Source organism: Callospermophilus lateralis, chromosome 3 (assembly GCF_048772815.1).
Source record: "Callospermophilus lateralis isolate mCalLat2 chromosome 3, mCalLat2.hap1, whole genome shotgun sequence".
NCBI lineage: Eukaryota > Metazoa > Chordata > Mammalia > Rodentia > Sciuridae > Callospermophilus > Callospermophilus lateralis.
The window spans coordinates 111,685,835-111,705,979 of record NC_135307.1 but is presented as its reverse complement, the minus strand read 5'-3'; the positions used below and the strand labels follow the sequence as shown (position 1 = coordinate 111,705,979).

Here is a 20,145-nt window from a genome sequence, read left to right as displayed (position 1 = left end):
TAAAGTGCCCCGGGTTTAAACCCCAGTACTGAAGAAAAGGAATCAAAGCAGAATATCCAGAGGTGTTCCCCGGGATCTGTTTTTAAACATTCCCTGCTAAGTCTAACGCCCAGCCCAGTCTGGAACCACTGGCCTCATCCTTTGTGAGAGGTCTGTAAGCACTCACGGATTTGCAGCTCAGCTCCTCCTGTCCTTGAAAGGGACCTTCAAGTGCCTAAGTCTAAAGGAGTGACCAGTGGCAGGAGGCCCTAGCAAGCAGGTCAGGGTGATGCAGGGGAGCGGCATGATACTTGTCAACACATGTAGGTCCCTTACCTTCAGACTCATCTCTGGACAAGTGAGGGGCCAGGGAAAGGATGTGGGCTGGGGAGAGGGCCTGGGAGGAGTGGCACAGGATGCGCTGCCACACTCTGTGGAGGCAGGGACTTGTCCAACCCTCTGGGCCCGCCCAGGAACAGCCTTCACCTTCAAAATGACACACACACAGGCCCTGGCACCCTCTGGACTCAGAGCCGCCTCCCTCCCTGGGCCCAGCCCTTCTTCCCCGGCATCGTGCAGACCTCCCTGGTGGCTGAGCCAGGGCCTCTCCTCCTGGACCCCTCTGCACTGTCACAGCACCAGGCACACAGGAAGCCCTGGTGGCCATTGCTTGGCAGTGATTCTGTCCAAGTCCTTCATTTTAGAGAAGCAGAAATTGAGGTCCAGAGAGGGCAGGTGACTCAGCCCAGGTCATTCACCTCATCTGGAATAGATCAGAGTCAACCACAAACACCTCAAAAGGCCGGGAACCAAGGAGTGTCCCTTTTGGTCTCCGGGCCTTCTCCTCCTTCTGCACAACCCAGGTGCATGCGGTTGGTGGGAAGAGCCCCGACACAGTGGGGACAAGGAGGATCCTGGGTGTGCCTCAGCTGAGGGTGCAGTCTGGGGAAATCCTGGCATTCCCGGGCCCCGCTGTCTCCCTCCGTCCAGTGGGGATGGCCCTCGCTGCCCAGCCACCCTGGTGGTGGGATGATGGAGGGAGCATGGTGTGCACCCCAGTCACACGCTCTCCAGGAACCCAAGGCAACACCTGCCTGGGGCGGAGGGCAGGGGAGCTGAGGCCCTTTCCCCACTACCAGGCAACAGCTAGGGAGCCATAGACCCCCACCCTCCAAGAAGTTAAACTGCACATTCCACTGAGGAACATCTGTGCCAACTGCTGCGTTTCCCTTCCATTTTCAGAGGGGAGGGCTGTTATAACACTGAAAGAAAAAACCCTCTGAGCGTGACTTGGAAAGTCCAGGCAGCATTTATTGGGCATATCAAAAAGAGAAGGGGGGAGGTTACCCTGCTCGCTCAGCCCCTTTGGGAGAAGGGACCAAGGACACCTCCCTGGGAGAGTGGTCCCAGAGTACACCAAGGACAGGGGCCATCTGCGAAGGCGACCCAGAGTGCTCACCCGAGCTCTGCTCCTGGCTGCGCCCCAAGAAGCAAAGCGAAGACATGCTTGTCACTGCAGAGGGAACAGCGTGGCCATCCATGCGCTCACTTATTCACTCAACAAACAACCATTGAGCCTTGACTGTGTCCAAAGTGCCTTGACCAACACTGAGGCAGAGTCAATGTGGGTCAAGGTCTTGCTGCTCCCTGGAAGCAAATTATCAACAGGAGAGAAGAAAAGACACGAGAGAGAAAAGACACGAGAGGCTCAAACAAAGCATCATCGGGGGAACTGAGGGAGCTTTTGGAGGAGATATCAAGGAAAGCTTCCTGGAGGAAGAGGCTCCGAGGGGCAGGTTCCGTCAGAAAGCTTGGGATGAGGGGACTCATGCCCAGAGGCCAGCGGGGGCCTGTTGAGAATGGATACAAGCCTGGCATGGGGAGAGGCACAGAGTGGGTGACGCCCTTTGACGAGATGGCACAAGATGGCGCCTTCCGTTCCCCACAGCAGAGGGTCAGGTGCTTCTCTCCACCTGGGCGAGGACGGGCTGTGCGGTGACCCCCTCACTCTTCCCTCTTCTGTCCTAAGTACTTCTGCAGTTTAGGGGAAATGGCTGTAAGCTGAGGGGGACCCCAAAGCTGCCAGGAGCAAACCAGAGAGCCAGGCTTGTGAAATCAATGTCAGTGACATCGACGACGCTGTCCACAGGGGTGTACCCGAGACACAAGGCCCAGCCCTCAGAGTACCCACTGTGCGTGGGCTCTGTACCCGCGAGTCTTGGGCTGCACACAGCTAATGGTGCCGGGGAGCGTTTCCACTGACCTGCGTTGATGAAAGACTTGTGTTACAGAAGGATGTCTTGAGGTCCCTTAGACAGCTGTCAATAGGAAAAGACCAAAGCCATCAGAGTTGGGCACCTCTCTGAAGCAGGCGGGGCTGTGTGATGTCTCAGACCGGCCCCTCCTGATACCTGGGGCTGCAAAGGCAGTTCCAGCCCACAAGTCCGATCTGTCCTTCCCTCCCTCTCTCTGACTAAGGGACCTCGCACTGTGGACACTCCAGCCTGCACACCTCGCTCTGTCCTCACCCCTGGCAAATAGCCACCCCTTGGCTGGCACCATCCGTGGTGTGATCTGCCAATAGAAAGACCCCGTGAGGAGGCCTGAGCAGAGCTGGGAAGCAGGCCTGGGCTATTGGGGGTCCTCAATTGTTAGGATCCCTCACCCCCTCAGAAGAGACGCAGCCCCAGAAGGATTGGAGCGGGGTCCACAGCAGGGGCCTTGCCAAAGGGCGTCATTGACATAAACTGATGCGGAAAGGTGTCCTTGTGAAAAATAACCAAGTGGGCCGGGCACGCTGGCACACGCCTGTCATCCCAGCAGCTTGGGAGGCTGAGGCAGGAGGATAGCATGTTCAAAGCCAGCCTCAGCAAAAGTGAGGCTCTGAGCAACTCAGTGAGACCCTGTCTCTAAATAAAATACAAAATAGGGCTGGGGATGTGGCTCAGTGGTCGAGTGCCCCTGAGTTCAATCCCCAGTATCCCCCACCAAAAAAATAGCCAAGTGGGGAAAGTGTGTTTTGGAGCTATGGCTGTAGGGTGACTCCAGATTTCCTGTCCTCCACGACCTCAGGATGATCGTCCCCACGCCGTGCTGCTCGTGGCGGTTTCTGGTGGGCTGGCGGGGAAGGCCAGGGGGAGCCTTTCTGGTTTGACTCCGCACAGATCTGCAGCGTGAATGCTGAACCGCAAACACTGATCACCTTTATAATCGGGAAAAAAATAATTGAATCCTGCTTTTAAAATGTTGGAACCAGTTAATGGATGTAGGTATTTCTCACACGTTTCCTTCTGACCAAGAGAAATGTTGAAAAATGAGTAAATGAAAGCAACGGAGGACCACTTCAGGACCACAGAGGAGGGAGCTGGAGTCAGAGCCCAGAGGGAGTTCAGGAGTGCTCCACCCCCCACCAGAGGGGCTCCTGTCTCCCTCGGTAGCTTCTTCAAACAAGAGCCCCCTTCCTGCCCCTGAAGATTCCTGGGCCCCGTCTCCGACTGGCTGAATCAGAACCCTCTGGAGGCAGGCACGGGAACTTGCATTTGTCACTCTCCGGGGGATCAATTCTGATGACCAGCCAGGCTAGGAACCACTACCCTTCGGAACCCCAGAGGGTAAGCAGCCCCATTTGTCAGAAGAGGACGCTGAGGCCCAGGGCAGTCCCCAGCTTTGTTTCCGGCCTCAGTGTGGCCTCCCTGGTTCCTCCACTAGAGCCTGCTGCACTCTCCCAGCTGGGTCCCCAGGGGTTGGGACCAAAGTGCCCCCTGGTCCCAAACTTCAGACCATGCGGTTACAGTCATCTCTAAGCCAGATGACTGGCTCGTCACACGACAGCTCTACTGAAGGCCCTACTGTGTGCCCGGTGCTGCTGTGGAGTGGGGTGCCTGCAGGAGCAAGCCTGACGGGCAGAGTCCTGGCTCCTTGCAGCCCAGATGAAGAGCATGTGGAGAACCCAGCAGCTGGGCACAGTGCTGAGGTGAGGCGGACAGTGACGTGGGAGTGACAGGAGGTAGGAAAGTCCTCTTTGGGGAGGTGTCCTTGGACCTAAGGGGTGACCGAGAAGGCCCCGTCTGGGCGCAGGGTGAAAGTGGGACGGAGAAGCGCTCAGCAGTGCGGTGCTAAGGGCCTCAGAAGCATGGAGAGAGGTGGGAATTCAGGGCCTTGGGCCCAGCATGGGCCACCGTGGCCGCGTCCCCGAGTGCACCCGCCCACGCTGCTCAGGCTCAAGTATGCCTCAGCGTCTCTGGAGGGCAGCAGGAACAGAGACGCTGGGCCCGCCTCCAGGTCCGGGTTCCATGGTGGTCTGGGCTGGAGCCCAGGCTGGGGCCTGTCCACAGCCTCCCAGGGGCTGATGCCTCTGGTCTGGGAGCCTCTGTGACCTCCACTGCTCGTTGTAATTACCGGCTGCCCGTCTGTCCCTATATCAACCCGGAGGCCCCCTGAAGCCAGGGAGGGTGTCCTGGTCACCATCCTGCCAGTGCTGGGTGCATTACTGGGGACTCATTATATGTTCAGGAATCAACAAATGAAGGAGGGTGGGAATTGTGAGCCACACAAAATGATTCATAGAAAACCCTTGGAATATAAGACTACAATGTGTATTTCCTAAGAGCAATCCAGAGAAACTGTGTAAGTGTCTGGGAAGAGATTTACTATAAGGAATCGGTTCATGTGAATACAGAGGCTGGCAAGACCATCATCTGTGGATGGTGGAGTCCACTCCAAAGACTGACAGCCTTGAGATCCAGGAAAGCTGTTTCGATTCAAGTGCGAAGGCAGGGAAAGTCTGACCTCCCGGTTCAGCTGCAGTCAGGTGGACAGAATCCCTTTCAGTCTAGCGCGACTTCAACTGACTGGGCAAGGCGCACCCACCTTGGAGCAGGCCATCTGCCTGACTCAGTCTACAGATTTAAATGTTAGTACCAAAGACTTTCATGGAAATTCCCGATGATGTTTGACCCGGGTACCCTATGGCCTAGTCAAGTTGACATACAATTAACCATCACGTATGTTTGTTTAAAACACTCACACAGGATTTCCATCGCGATGAGGGTTTTACAGAAGCAGGGAGAGTAGTGCTGACAGACGGAGGGTCCCCTTTTCTCTGACACCGGCACTCCAGGCCTTGCCAGGTGTCTGAGCCAAGGCCTGCAGAAGCCCTGCTTCCAGCCCAGCAAGGCCCTCGGTCCCCGGCAGGCTCCCCCTGCACACGGGAGCCCCAGCCAGTGCCCGCAAGCCCCCGTGCGCAGGCCCCGGCTTGCTGTGCTCAGCGCTGCCCGGCCCCATCTTGAACGCATTAGCCACCGGCTCCCACTGGCTGGAGGAGATTACATTTTCCATGGAGAGAGTGGGAGAGAGCAAGGAATAGTCTCTCCTTTGTTCCCTGGAGCTCCTGCCTGAGCAAAACCCCCTCCCCAATGCCCCTATCTGATTTCAGAAAAGGAGAAATGAAGCCAGGAGAGACACGGGACAAAAGGCCTGGTGTGGGTTTGAGAGGCTGGGGAGGGGCTGGGCGAGGCACAGGTGATGGGAGAGGAGAAGAGCCAGGCCCCGAGGACGCCCAGCTGGCTTGGCAGAGGGCAGTGTCCCCAGGCTGGGCCCCTGAGCCTCCAGGTTGTTCCCTAGGGTGAAAGAGCAGGAGCCCAGCTCTGGATGGGTCCTCCGCAGGCTGGTTACAGCCCCGTCCTGAGCCTCAGGCACAATCCCCCTGCCAGCCTCACAGCTGTTCTGGTCATTAAAACCCATGGCTTCTGAGCTGCGCAGAACGTGAGTCATTAAAGTGAAATGGATCATCAGTGATCCCTGAATTTCCCGGAATGTGAGAGCCAGGCCTTTTAGGGACGGACCACGAGACTATCCAGGCAGGGGGCTAAGCCCACGTCCTTGCCCTTCCTAGGCAGCCCCCTGCCAACCCCCCAGCTCAGGACCAACTGCAGAGGCAGGTGGTCTTTCCCCAACACCCCGTGCCCTTCAGTGCTTACGGCCTCAGGTGTCTGCGGTCTGCTGGGGAAAGACCGGGCTCACACCTGCCTCACCAGACACGACCAATGAAGGGCCCGGCGGGGCCTGGAGCTCCAGCCCCACCTCGGCTCTCCACCCTATGTGGCTGGAGGAAGCACCCCTTGAGAGTTAGGACACCATGCAGCAGCACAGCTGTGCCAGCCCGGAGGTCTGGGACCCAGCACTTCCTCGCTCTGGGCCCTCGTTCAAGGTTGGCCCAAGGAAATTTCCCCAGCTCTCAGTCTCCCGGCCAGTTACGGGGTAACTAGAAACATCTGGAGCGCAGGGTACCCTGTCCAAGTGGCTGTTGTAAGTGGGATGCTCACAGAACAAAGGGGCTTCTGTTCCCCTGAGGCTGGGCGGTGGGCGGGGGACAGTTTTACACATTCAGTTCAACAAAGAGAAATCCCGTACTTGGTGTCAATGATCCCATCACCCGCTGGGTGAACCTAGGGTGGGGTGGGGTGGGGGATGAGCAGCATGGTAATACCTGGGATTTCTAAAGATACTTCTAGCTACGTAGGTTTTCTTTTCCCTTGTCCACTCAAAAGTTAGGAATTTTTAGTTATAATACATGCAAACCCAATCCAAACCCTTACGCAGTTAATGGTAGTTGCTGCCCTTATATCTTTGACATTGAGCAGCAGTGTGAACTTCCAGTGTACTCTGATCCAAGGGGTTACAATCTCAGCAGGTCTCCAGTTCCTTCTCCTCCCACACTCAGTGTCAGCTCACACCCCTCATCCTCACAGGGTGGCTGCCATCAGTCCAGGCCTTGCATCTACCCACCACAGCACCCAGAGAAAAAGACCAACGTGGCCTCTGTGTCCTAAGCACAAGTCCTAAGCTTCACTCTGACCGGGATTACTGGAGTCACATGCCCTCAATGCTACCATCACTCTAGCTGGCAGATAAAACTGGTCCAACCTGAGCTAGGTGCACATTGACATTGTCATATACATTTACACATAGCATGGGAGTGCATGTCACCTCTTTTTTATGACAGAAGATTGTAATTTTAAAAGTTGACGGTCAAACACGCCTGGAAGGATGGCGCTCAGGATAGGAAGAATTCACCTGAGCCGCACAGGCTCAGGGCTCCTTCTCTCAGCCTGTGTCCTGCTGGGAGCCACAGAGCCCAGCTCCTGGCGGGGCCATGTGCAGCCTCCTCAGGTGGCCCCCTCCTCGGTGAGCCTCCTCTCTCGGTCAGGTCCTGCTGCAGAGCCGAAGCTGAAATGCCACTGCCAGTTCCCCATCAGCCAACACCGCCTCCCTGCGCCTTCACAGGAAGCACACAGAGCCCGCAGGCGTGACTCACGCACAGAGTCCGTGGACAGGCCCCCATGCCCACCGCGACCTGCAGGGTTCGCTGCGTTGACTGGTGCCCATGCCAGAAGAGATTGGGTGTGCAGCCGCCAAGAGGCACCACAGGCCCTGGGGCTGCGGTGGCTGCATGAGGCTGAGCCACAGGGGGTAGCAGGGGCTGCCAGACCCCAGGAACCATTTGGCTGGTCTTGGTGGTGACGTGGACATTTTCCCTGCGCTGCAGCAGTTATCCCCTCAAAGTGAGACTGAATCATACCCTCCAAACCTCAAACCCGACAGACACACGTAATGCCCACACCCCTGAATGGGGAGGAGGGCTGACCCCGGCCTCCCTTCACAACAAAGGAACATTTGGGGCAATGCAGGGGAAGCTGCCCCACAGGAGCTCCCGTCTCAGCCTGGCCACAAGTGAACCGAGGGACCTCGGCCGGCTCCCTCTTGGGGCTTCAGTTTCTGCATCCATATGGTGGGTAGAGTAAGCCCTGCCCTGCTCCCCCAGAAAGTGCCAAGGAGCCCCAGAGAAACGAGCCTGGGAGAATGGAGATGGGACTTGGGAGCAGTCTTTGTTCTTTGAGAAGGACAAAGCCCTGTCTTGTTGCAAACTTGGGGTCACAGTGACTTGGTGGATATGCTGCCAGATCGTCCCATCTTGGCCACTGCCGGGTCACGTTTCCTCCAGGAAGCCACCAGTCTTATGTGTAACTTTCCCAGACGTGGCCCTGCTAGCCCCATGCCTCCTAACACCGTGGCTTTCCACAGTCTTCCTGGGAGGATGGCGGGACCGGAATCGCTCACCCAACTTCAGAGCCAGAAAACCAAGGTCAAAAAATTCAGGGATTTCTCAAGACCACTCAGCGAACTAGGAACAGGCTGGGAGGAAGACCCGGCTCCTGGACTCCTAGCCCAAGGACCTCACCCTCTACGGGGTCCCTCCAAGCAGGCCACAGGGGCCTCAGAGGTCCACTTTACAGAGAAGAGCTGTGGGGATCCCTCCCTCGTCAGGCTGGGCCAGAAGGCAGCAGTGGCTTTTCTGATTTAGAACATGAAACGCCAAGGCTCCCAGAGACACCCTGAGGTGCTCCTTGAAGTCACTCTGTTTAGAAAGCACCACCAGCCCGCAGTGTCTTCAAGAGAAGACACCCCTCAGGGGGACTCAGCCACCTGTCAGGGGGACCTTAAAGATGGAAGCAGCTGGAAAAGCTAGCGAGGAGCCCTTGCTTGACTGCTTTTGTGTAAAGTGGAACTGGGGGTTGAACCCAGGGTGCTCTATCACTGAGCCACAACACCATCCATTTTATTTTTTGAAACAGGGGCTGGCTAAGTTGCCCAGGCTGCCCTGGAACTTGCAATCCCCCTGCCTTAGTCTACTGGGAGTATAGCGTGGGCCAACACGTTGCCTCAAGCTTCTTTACTGGCGGATCTCTCTCTCTCTCTCTCTCTCTCTCTCTCCCCCCCCCTTCCCTCCCTCCCCTCCTCTCCCCCCTCCTCTTTCTCTCTCTCTCTCTCCCTACCCCCACACCTCTCTGGAAAGAATGAAGCAGCCTTGACCACACAATCACTCCCAGAAATAAGTAGCCAAAAATCATGTCGTCTAGACAAACAGATTTTATAGGTCCAATTAATTCCTGCCAGTCGAAAATAGGCATGTTTAATAAGGGGCTATATTTAGACTCTGTCATTATCTGGCTGCCCAGGGGAGAAACCTCAGTTCTTATTTCACAGACACTTAATTTCAAACAGAGTTCTGTGGATCTCCCCTTGGGACCAGGCTTCCTTTCCTTGCACCCTGAGCTGAGCTGGGGTCGGGGCACGAGAAGCTACTTACGTCCTGTGCTCCTGAGCCTGTGGGCATCTCCTCTCAACCATCCTAAGCCAGAAAACAGCTGAGGGACTTTTCTTTGGGCCACGTGATGGGTAGCAGGCAACTACCAAGAGAACACTGTTTACAGGGCTCCGGAATGTCTCCCTGGTCCCTCTGTCCCCAACTCCACCTATCTATTCTTCACCCCCTGGAACTAGGAGCCTCCTAGGGCCATCGTGAGTGTGGCAGCCATCCCATCACAGCACTGCTGTCCCCGGGAAAGAGTACCCTCTCCAGTCACTATTGACCATTAAGGCCTGAACAGAGAGCGGGCTGGCACCCGTGTCCTGGAGGGCCCTGGGTGTGCCAGAAGACCCTCATGAGCTGAAGGTTCCCCTTCAGGTCAGACTAGGACTCCTGTGGCCTTCCTGATGGTGCTGCCTTCTGGGGCCTGGAGATGATAGTGGAGGGGGCTGTCCAAGGTGGACATCTCCCTGACCTCAAAGGTGAGCCCACAGCCCAGGATCACAGGCTTCTCCTCCCAGGCCCTGCCTATAGGGCTCAGCCAGGCCAGGAGAAAGTGACTAATCACTATTCCCTAGAAATACGTACAAAGATCATTTGTTTCCTGTGGCTGCTGCAATAAATGTGCACAAATGAAATGGTTTAGAACAACTGAAACGTCTTCTCTCACAGACCTGGAGGTCAAAAACCGGAGCAGTGGCCCTCTGCCCGCCTCCTGAGGCCCCCGGGGAGAATCCTTCCTCAGTTTTTCAGCTTCTAGGGGCTCCAGGCACCCCTTGGCATGTGGCAGCAATCCAGCTATGTCCCTCCACTTCACTTGGCCTTCTCATGTACTTCTATTCTGTGTCCCTCTTAAAGACACCTGTCATTGGATTTAGGGGCCACCTGGATAATCCAGGGTGACCTCAACTCTAGGTCCTTAATTTTGTTCCATCTGCAAACCCCTTTCCTCCCCACAAGTTCACAAAGGTGCAGGCCCAAGCAGAAGCCCCAATTAGCACGCCACCCTGGCCACCCCTTCACCTTCCGGCTGCCCTGTCCACCTGAGCAAAGATACAGTGACCACTGAGCAACGTGCCTGATCTCTCACAGCCCAGCTGACAGATTCCCTGGTGAGATGAATAAGGGCCCTGCTGACAGTGACAGATAGTGACAGATGGGCAGACTCTGGCTCCAAAAGCATCATTCCTCGGCAGCACGACACCCCGACCCACCTCTCCACTTGACAAACTCCTAGTCACCTGTGAACACCGGCCCCACCAGCACCCACTCCTTGGGCAGGGACTTGCCCCTCTTGTTTGTCGCAGGGCCTGTGTGGCCTTCCTCTCTGCATCTCCAGACCTCAGCACCAGACCCCAGGGAAGCTGGACTGCGGTCCAGGCCTGAGGGTTGGCCCATGGCTGCTGCTCCAGGCCTCCTCCCCGCCTTGCCTCCCCAGCACCTCTGCTTGTCTCCCCTTCCTCTGCAGGCTGGTGGTGGGCGCCCCTTTGGAAACCAATGGCCAGCAGAAGACAGGAGATGTGTACAAGTGTCCAGTGATCCAGGGGAACTGCACCAAGCTCAACCTGGGTAAGTGTGGCCGCCGCTCTCTTCTCAAAGAGGCCGCCTCGTCCAGTGTGGAGCAAGCTCTGAGGCATGTCCATGCTCACGGTCCCCCGGCTCCTCTCAGCTGTCCCGTGAGTGGCCCTGGCTGTTCTCACTGCCCCGATATCACAGAGAAAGAAGCCAAAGCCTGGGAGGACGCAAGTCCCCTCAGTCACGTGGCTTATCAGGGCCAGATGGGCTTCGAAGCCAGGCCTCTGGTGTCCGGGGCTGCAGCTCTTTGAGTTTTCTCTCCCAGCAGGAGAAAACCATTTCCTGTCTTCTTTCTGATTTTGAAATACTAACAGCAGTAGCTGACACTCAGGGATCTTAGATAATGTCCACCATGTGCGGGCACTTTTAAGGTATTTTGGTTCACTTAACCCCCTCAACACCCATCTGAGATGGCACTATTGGACAGAAGACAGAACGATAGCACTTGAAGTGAGGGCACCTGTCCCACGTTACCCAGTGAGCACGCAGCAGGGCCTGGACTCCAGTCCACCATCTTTGGCTGTGCTGACCACTGAACCGCACTGCCTTTCTGAACAAAGGCTTTTCCTACTAAAGCGCTCTCAGGCCTATTCTGGAGCAGGAGGACGGGAGATGCCGGGAGCAGCCACAGTCTCCAGAGCCCTCAAAATCCACTGGGGTGCACCATGTGTATCCACTAAAGCACTTCCGTTTTGTCCTAAAGGTCAGACCAGGCAGGCCATGGCTCTGCCCTCAGAAGGGACCCGTCTCCTGTGGGCTGAGAAGCCGCAGCTCTTGGCACCCCCCCGGAGGACTGGCCTTCCCCAGGGCCAGAATGCTGGACCTCCCCATCCTCCTCTTCCAGGAGGTGCCTCTGCCCTAGAGCATCCCATGTCCCTGGGGTGGAGGACAGGAGGGCAGCAGGGCCTGCAGGAGGACCTGCCGGAGACTAGAGAGTTAGCAGATGAACAAGAGGAAAAGCCCAAGAGTCAATCAGATCCCCTGGTGGCCAGCTGCCTGTCACATGGTGCTGGAGGCCCCTGCTGTCCACATCTGGGTCAGCACCATGGGTGGGAAGATCAGAACCCAGCTCTGCAGTGAGTCAGCAGAGGAGGGGAGGGAGCCTGGCTGGTGGCCTCCGGTCTGGTCATCTGAAGGGACCCAGGTGGGCTTTCCCCTGCCAGCTGTCCAAGCTGTTTGCTGTGAGGCCCGGGGAGCTCACAGCCTCTCTCTGAGCCTCGATTTGCTCGTATGTAAAGTGGGCAGGGTGAGTTCAACAACCCTACCGTCTGTTCCAGGTCTACTCTGCCCCTCAACATTTTTTTTTTTTTTTTAGAGCTGGGGATTAAACTCAGGCCCTCAATTACACTAGTCAAGCGCTCCACCCCTGAGCCCCAGCCCCAGCCCCTCTGCCCCTCTACCTTTAATGAGTATTAATAGGTACGAAGCACTGTGCTTGTTAGTTATTGGGATGCAGCAGGGAATGAGGAGCCAAGGGCCCTACTGTGAGGGGACAATGCATAAATAGACAAAGTACAAAGCAGGATAATTTTAGGTGGAATAAGTGCTGTACAATAAGCCAAGAAGTGGTCAGGCAGGGAAGGCCTTTCTCAACAGGTAATATTTAAGCAAAGGCCTGACAGTGAGAAGGAGTAAAATGGCGGTAAAGTATTCCAGACAGAGGGAGAGCAAGTACAAAGACCCTGAGGTAGGAATGAGTTTGCTCCATTGGAGAATGTAAAGAAAGGCCATGTATGTAGATGGCACCGAGGGAACAAAGGAGGCGGTGGGAGAGGTGGACGCTATACTCAGGACTCAGGCCGCTGAGAGAAGCTGCTGGGACGGGCGGGGTATGGGCACAGAACTAATCATTTGTTCTGCCTATTGCTCTGTCTTCCAATGTGAACCCCATTTCCCTCCAGAAGGAGAAAGAGACATAAAACCCTGGAAAACATTTCTGAGCTGGGGCACAAGCCCAGGAGGTAGTGAGGAGCAAAGTGAGTCAGGACGGAGGAAAACTGTCTTCATTTGAAGGATGGTTCTCTCTCTCCCGCTGAGGAAAAAAAAAAAAAAAAATACAGGGCAGGAAGACCATCTGCCAGTTTATCCCACAGTGGAAAACCAAGGCTGGGGCGCCTGAGTCCTGGGTTTCCCCGGCCTCTCCAGGCACTGGGCTGTCCTGTGCCAGGAGTTCTTCTGTCTCCAGGGCAAGCTCAGTGGCTGTCAGTCACTCACACGTCTCCCTTGGCAGCCCTCCCTCCACACCTGGATGAAGTCAGGGTCTTCAGTGAGGGACAGGGTGGAGGAGGTGACGTGATGCTGGAAGGCAGACCCCATGAAGGCAGGGGCTTCTGCCGAGGGACCTTCCCCAGACCTGCAGAAGAGGGCACCCGTCTCTCCATTTGTAGACGCAGGAGGAAGCAGCGCTGGGACCTGAGTCCCCTTCCTCCAGCACAGGGGTCTTTCCCCCGAGCCCTCTGCCCCTGGAAGTGCCACCTCAGCGTGGACTTCAGTCCCAGGGCAGAGGAAGGAGAGAAGGCAGCAGGGAGGGGACGATGCCCCTCCAGAAACCGAGGGCAGACTCCTCCTCCCTGGCTGGGCCGGAGTTTCCCAGGTTAGATCTTGGAGCCTCCTCTGCGGTCCCCACTGCCACTGTGAGGCCGTTAGGTGGGGAATAAACTGAGGGCATGACATCCTGTGGCTGGGCTCAAGTCCCCAATCTATTTACCAGGGAGTGGCCCTGCAGAAGCCCTCGACACTTTCTGTACTTTGACTTCCTTACCTGTAAGATGGCCAGGGTGCCACCGGGACCCCCCAGGACAAGAGGAGGTCCCAGGCAGCAGGTGTGTGCAGAGCTCAGGGGGGACCAGGCCCCTCAGACCCCCAGGGCTGCTCCCCTCACTTCCTCTCTGGCCTGTTTGCACAGACAAAAAAAGAAAACAATCCCAGTCGCTCAGCACAGCCAAGGGGGCTGGATTTGATTTCCTAAGAGCCTCGCTAAAAACCCAGGGAAACCCAAGGAAAGAAATAACAAACTTGCTGCCCCCACCCTCTAGCCACAGGGCAGTCACGTGTCTGCTCCACCCCCAGGGCCTGCCCTGCCAGTCCTTGCTGACCTGTGCCCCTGGGCGCCAGGCCACCTCTTTATACCTCCAGTCACCCACAAAGCAGAACACAAACTGTTCTGAGTGGAGGGTCCCAAAGCCCCCGTGCAGAGAAGACACGAGGTCTCTCCTGGCAGCAGGTCAGGACTGACACACTCCAGCCCCTCCCTCTCTCTTCCTGTCAGTACACACACACACACACACACACACCACTTCTGGGGGATTCAAGCTCATGTTTCTTCCCTTCAGTGGCTTGGTAGAATGATCCAGAAAACCTTAACTGATGTAATTGTTTGTGGTTCTAATCTACAACAGCCAACCCTCTGCCTACACCTGGCAGGATGATAGCCCTGCCCCTGAGTATCCCACTTAGCGGTCAAATACAGACTGCAAGACCTAGAAAGTATAATGCCAGATTCGTGGGACCCCAATAGACCTCCAGGAGCCAAATCCGATGCAATCACACAAGAGTCTTTATTGCAAGCTCAAGCCTGGACTCACAACTGTTCCCAACACAGCAGTCCCAGGGAGTGAGTCCCAGTCCTTTGTTCAGTGAGATTTTATAGGTTTTGGGGAGATACTCTATGCGTCACAACATCACACAGCAAATCATTCCATACCGCGAGAAAATCAAACAACGACTCTTAACATTGATTAGAACATTCACTGGTGGGAACAAGTTGGATAAGGGTGATTGGCTAGTATAAGAGGGGGATTCCTTTGAACTGATTGGTTTAAGCCATGAGGGGAGTACTGCTGAACTACATGGTTTCCCAACTTGTTATCAACCACCATAAACTACTGGAGGGTCATCTGACATCCCAGATATTTCCCTGTCTCATGCTGATTGGTGGTTGCTAGGGGGTTGCTATGGGTCCCCACCTAGCCTGACTCAGGGACACCTGGCTCCACAGATCTCTCCTGTTATTTGTAGATAAACAACTCAGCAGGGTGGGAATGTGCCTAGGAGTGCTCTGTGGGTCTTTCCAAGGACAAGAGTCACACCCCCTTCCTTAGGACAGGCCTTGAGGTAGAAGCTGCTGTTATTTATTTTCAAAAATGGAGTCACATCAGTTTCTCAAAAGCTCCAGAAGTCTCCTGTCCAGTTGTCCTTGTGAGAGGGACTCTCTCCATCACCCTCTGTCACTTTGGCAGATGAGCAGAGAAGGGAGCCTGAAAGAGCAGGACCAGGGTTGGCAAGTGTCGGTGGAAGGGATGCTGCCCAGAGGACGCGGCCTCAGTGGACACCATGGTGTGTTTGGAATGGGCACAGGGGAACGTTGGAGCCCAGTCAGGTGACTGGTAGAGGAGAAGGCCTGGACTGGAGGAAGGCTCTGCCGTGGGTTTACTGTGTGATCTTCAACTATTGCTTGGCCTCTCTGAGACTCAGTTTGCACATCTCCCAGGGACCTGAGAGGAAGGAATGAGATCGTGTCTGGGGAGCAAGGGGACCCAGGCACCTCAGGGACCAGCAGCAGCAGAAGCAGCAGCTCTGGGCGGAGGGTGGGCAGGAGGGGGCTGCAGGCTAAGCATCTCCCTCCTCCCCAGGAAGGGTCACCCTGTCCAACGTGTCTGAGCGGAAGGACAACATGCGCCTCGGCCTGAGCCTCGCCACCAACCCCAGGGACAACAGCTTCCTGGTAAGAGCCACCTGCCCCACTGTGCTGCCCAGCCCTTCCTGCCCACCCAGACCTGCTGCATGGAGTGGGAGAGGTCGGGGACTGAAAGTCCTCATACCCCATCGGCACCTCAGACTCGCTCACCCCACCCAACTCCACCCTCAGTCGCACCACCCCAGGCCCAGCAGGAAGAAGCCCCTCCACAGGCTTCGGCCTTTCCTGGTGTCTGAAGGGTCACCCAAACACCCAGGGAGGTGTCAGTTTGGAGGGGACAGTTCAGGCAGAAAAAAGGATTGAGTCCTTTGTGTGCATACCCAGGGTAGAGGAGCAGCCAGAAAAGGGACAAGGATAAATACAGCCAACGCTGACAGGGACCATCCATTCCTTGGGAAGCCAGTTTCCTGGGGCAGAGGCCAAATCCCACATGCAATAAAAGAAACAAGACATGTCACTCCACCTAAGACTGTAGGGAAACCAGAAATGAAGAGACACAGATGCACTGCCACCCAGGGAAGGGATATGGAATGGCAGGCCATCTGGACATCTGGGATTGAATGTGGCAGGCTGGGAGAAGTTCCTGTTTTGTTTTTACAAACAGGTCCTAGCAAAGAAGAAAGAAAAGAAGGTGTCTGGGCTGCAGTGGCAAAAACGCTCATTTGTTTAAACAACTTTTTGAGCACCCAGAGTGTACTGAGCCCAGGGCAGGCCCCTGGGGACTCCAGCAGTGCCCAGAGCTCCTGCTCCTGGTTCTGGTTGGAAGAGAAGCAAATAAGTAACACATATGATGCTGGGGTTCAGAAAGACATCAGTGGGCCATCTTGGGGGTCTGTCCCCTACCCCAGGAGCACACGCCAGCACTGACTACAGTCTGGGAGCTCAGTGGCATAACTGATGGGCAGCACCGGCTCCCTGCCACAATGGGTGATGCTTGGTGCTCCAAACAGGATCCTTCTGGACCTGACAGTTCCTACATGAGGAGATTTCAGGAAAAAATTACCCCAGAAAGTTCAACACAAGGTACCACCCACTTTTAAATTGGGGGGGGCTTGTGTCACTCTCTGTTTTTGTCCATCAGTCCATTTCTGCTGTCAGATGAGACCTCTGGGGTGCGCAGCACCAGGCATCAGGATGCTTCAATATACGTGCATGGCAGGTCCTCCATTATCCCCAACCACAGGCAAAGCAGGGCCCCAGCCCCGTCCACACACACATCCCTTAGGGCCTTTGTCTCCACTCCCTTTTCTGCCTGAAGCTCCTTGTCACATTCTCACTAACTTGATTTCACTTACTTCACAAGGTGGGATGAGGTCTAAGAGGACTCCTCTTGGAGCTTGGAGCTCCCTGGGAGCAGCTTTTAGCCTAACATGGTAGCCCAATCCTGTAACCCCGGCTACTCAGGAGACTGAGGCAGGAGAATTGCAAGCTCCAGGCCAGCCTGGGTAATGAGACCCCGTCTCAAAATAAAAAGGACTGGGGATGTAGTTCAGTGGAAGAGCATCTTTGGGTTTAATCCCCAGTACCATAAAGAGAAATTAAAATAAATAAATGCCTGATTCTTTGTTAACTCATTCACTCATCCATTCCTCGATTCACTCATCAGTCCCACCCCTGCCAATCGTCCACCTCTCTATTCATGTATCCATCCAATCATTCATCTACACATCTGTCTATACCTCAGTCCAGTTACTCACCCTTCCATTCAGTCATCCATTCTTCCATCCATCATCCACCCATCCACCATCTATATACCCATTCACTCGCCGTCCATCGGTCATCTACCCAGCTATTCATCCATCGTCTTTCTATCTACCCATCCATCCTCCCATTCTTTATTCCCTCCTTTATTCCAAAATAATTGACAGCAATTTCAACAAAAGACACAGATAAATCATAACCTTTAAATGTAGGTTAAAATGAAAGCTAATTAAAGAAATGGTTTGGGAGAACAATTCCTCCCCTAAACCGAAGGAAATTACTGCACAAAACTTAGCCTGGGGTGTCCTGAGAGCAGGACAAAAATGGAGGCATGGAGTGAGTTTCCATTTTTAAGAGCCCTACCTCTGAGAGAGACTCATCACTTCAGTCCCCCAATGAGGGTGTGACATCAATGCTTTCGGTTGCAAATTTTACAGAAATAGCAAAGACCTTTTTTTTTTTTTTTTTTTTCCATCTTTGCCTAGTAAGAGCATGGCATGTTGTTGGGACCCAGTCCTGGAAAATTGCCCAGTAAGGACCATCAGGTGGCCTCTGCAGATAAAGGATCTTGCCTAGTGACCCTTGAAGGGTCCACTCCCATGACTGTAAAGTGTCCCTAGATTTTCCCTAGATCTTATGTGGTGGGTGGGGTGGGCAAGTTGGAGGAAGAAGAGTCATACCCTAAATAACAAAATGGAGAACGAGATCTTGAAATCACAACAAAGGAGGACTCCAAGACTGATAGCTCCCCATTACCCCTGACACAAAGGGAGCAGGTGCACACTGCAGCAAGAGAAAGCGTGGTGAGACTTAACAAAGACCCTCTCATCCCTGGGGACAACGACACTCTGAGAAAGGATGTCTGTCCAGGGTCACGGAGGTTGGGGCTAGACCATGGGTCGTTGGGCCGGGCCCTCTCCGCCTCACCCACTGACCAGGGGCCTGCACTGTACTTCTCAGGCCTGCAGCCCCCTCTGGTCTCATGAGTGTGGAAGCTCCTACTACACCACAGGGATGTGCTCGCGAGTCAACTCCAATTTCCGGTTCTCCAAGACCGTGGCCCCAGCTCTTCAAAGTAAGTGGCTTCAGATCTACAGATGGGCTGAGCTGGGGACAGTCTTGGAAGGCTTGGGGCTCTGGTCACTGTTATCCTGGCTACAGAGCAGCATTTGGTTGGATTGTAGTTCCGCCCTGCCCCAGCCTTTGGGATGACCTAGGATCAAGTCACTTGGTTGGGCCTCTGTGGGATCATGATCCTGGTGCACCCCCCCTACAGTGTGATGGTGGGAGCGAAAGAACTAAGGTTGTGAAGACCAAGGGCGCCTCACTGCGAAGACCCTTTGCATGAGAGGGGTTGCCAGGCCACCACGTGCCACAGACCGTCCCCAGGTGCCATTCACTTAGACTGCAATGCATATAGCGCTCCTGGTGTTGAGTAATACCCAGCAGGAGGAGAGCCATGGGGTAGAGAAAGGTCCTTGGTAAAATTATGCTGGATCCGTTCTCCTGCGCTTCAGGGAGTTCAGCTCAGCTTGCCCAGGGCTTCGTGGAAAACAAACCGTCCCTCATTCCCCTGCCACCAAGAAATCTCGGGGAATTGGTGCTCAGACCTCACCCCAGAAAGCCCAGATGCCTTGGCTCTGAGCCCTACTGTTTCTTCTGTGCTAAACACCCTCACCCAAGCAGCTGTTGCCCGTTTTATGGAGGGTGAGGGGATTAGCACCTCAGGCTTGCAGGCAGCCTCCCTCCAAACAATGGGGCCACTCAGGGGTAGAAAGATGGGGCCTGGGGGAGGGAGGAGGGGGAGGGTCAGTCTAACAGGGGCTGGTGAGTAGTCCTCTTAGGGCCATGAGGAGGACACTAAAGGGCAGGAAAGGCAGTGCCAGAGCACAGGAAGAGGCCCACATCAGGCACAGGGTTTCCACTGGGAACATCATGTCCCTAGAGCCACTGTTCTCTGCAAATGGAAATTTGACCATTCCAGCCTCCCTAAACCTCCTCTAGCAGAGGCCTCATGGCCCAGCCAGCTAGCAGTGTCCAGACAGCTGATCAAATACAGACGGCAGGCCACCCTGTGTAGACTGCAATCCAGTAGGTGTGGGATAGGCCCTGGTGTGCGTGGAGAGAGGAGGGCGGGGGAACTCCCCAAGAGAGTGTTCAGCCAAGTCGTTCAGGAACCGCAGACCAAAAGCCGCATTCTTCCCAAGGTGTCTTTTTTAAAAAATTGAAATTGTAAGAAAGAAATCAGTGATAAAAATGCATTCTAATAATAAAAATAGTTTAAAAAACAAAAGAAACCTAATCCTTCCCAGGAGATCATAAACTCCTCCGAATCAAGTCATTTGGTCTAGTCTCCCTCCGTGGCTGCCAACGCCGGGCAGAGTTCTGGCATATCAGGTGCTCAGTCCAAATGTGTTGAGCTAAACCAAACTGGAAAAAGACAACTCTATGTGGCTCAGTCAGGCCAGAAGTGTCAGGTCACTGCCAGCCGAACACAGCAAGCCAGTGGCAAGGTGTTGAGCCTCCCAGTCACCCAACATTTCCCAAGTGCTCCATCAAACACAAAGCCCCAACAAGCACCTGGGCTGAAAGCCACCAACCTTCCTCTACCTGGGAACACGGAGTTCCACAGGACACTTTCACTATGCAAGGATGCGTGGAATGGCTGACACAGGACAGGCTCCCAGCATGGTTAAGGAAGACCTTCTAACGGTGTGAAAGGTCCACCGTGAAATAAGCAGATGCCCAGATACATCATGTATGCTATCTTCCAAAGTAACCCTGACCATCAGCAAATGTTGCTTAGATTTTAAGTCTTTTTTTTTTAATATTTGTTAAAGTGCCCACGTCTGATTTATTTTCTTTGTTAATTTCTATTATCCCCTTTAACTTGGTATTAATATGAAAAAATATAAAGCAAGCTTTATGTTCAGAGATAGAGTAAAGGCCGAGAGCTTGACCAGATGAGGTCCACTGCCACATTAACTCAGTGATTTACTTTTTAAAAAATAAATAAAAATAGAATCAACTAAGATTTCTTGAGCTT

The 20,145-nt window shown here is 54.6% G+C and overlaps 1 protein-coding gene across 1 annotated transcript in view; it reads left to right on the top strand.

The window, feature by feature from the left end:
• The window catches only part of Itga11 (integrin subunit alpha 11), a 114,876-nt gene that overhangs the window by 41,733 nt on the left and 52,998 nt on the right, over positions 1-20,145 (top strand). Inside the window, exons 3-5 of the mRNA XM_076851002.2 lie at positions 10,596-10,696; positions 15,334-15,425; positions 18,060-18,174. Of these exons, the coding sequence (XP_076707117.2) occupies positions 10,596-10,696; positions 15,334-15,425; positions 18,060-18,174 (308 nt within the window). The remainder of the gene's footprint in view (positions 1-10,595; positions 10,697-15,333; positions 15,426-18,059; positions 18,175-20,145) is intronic.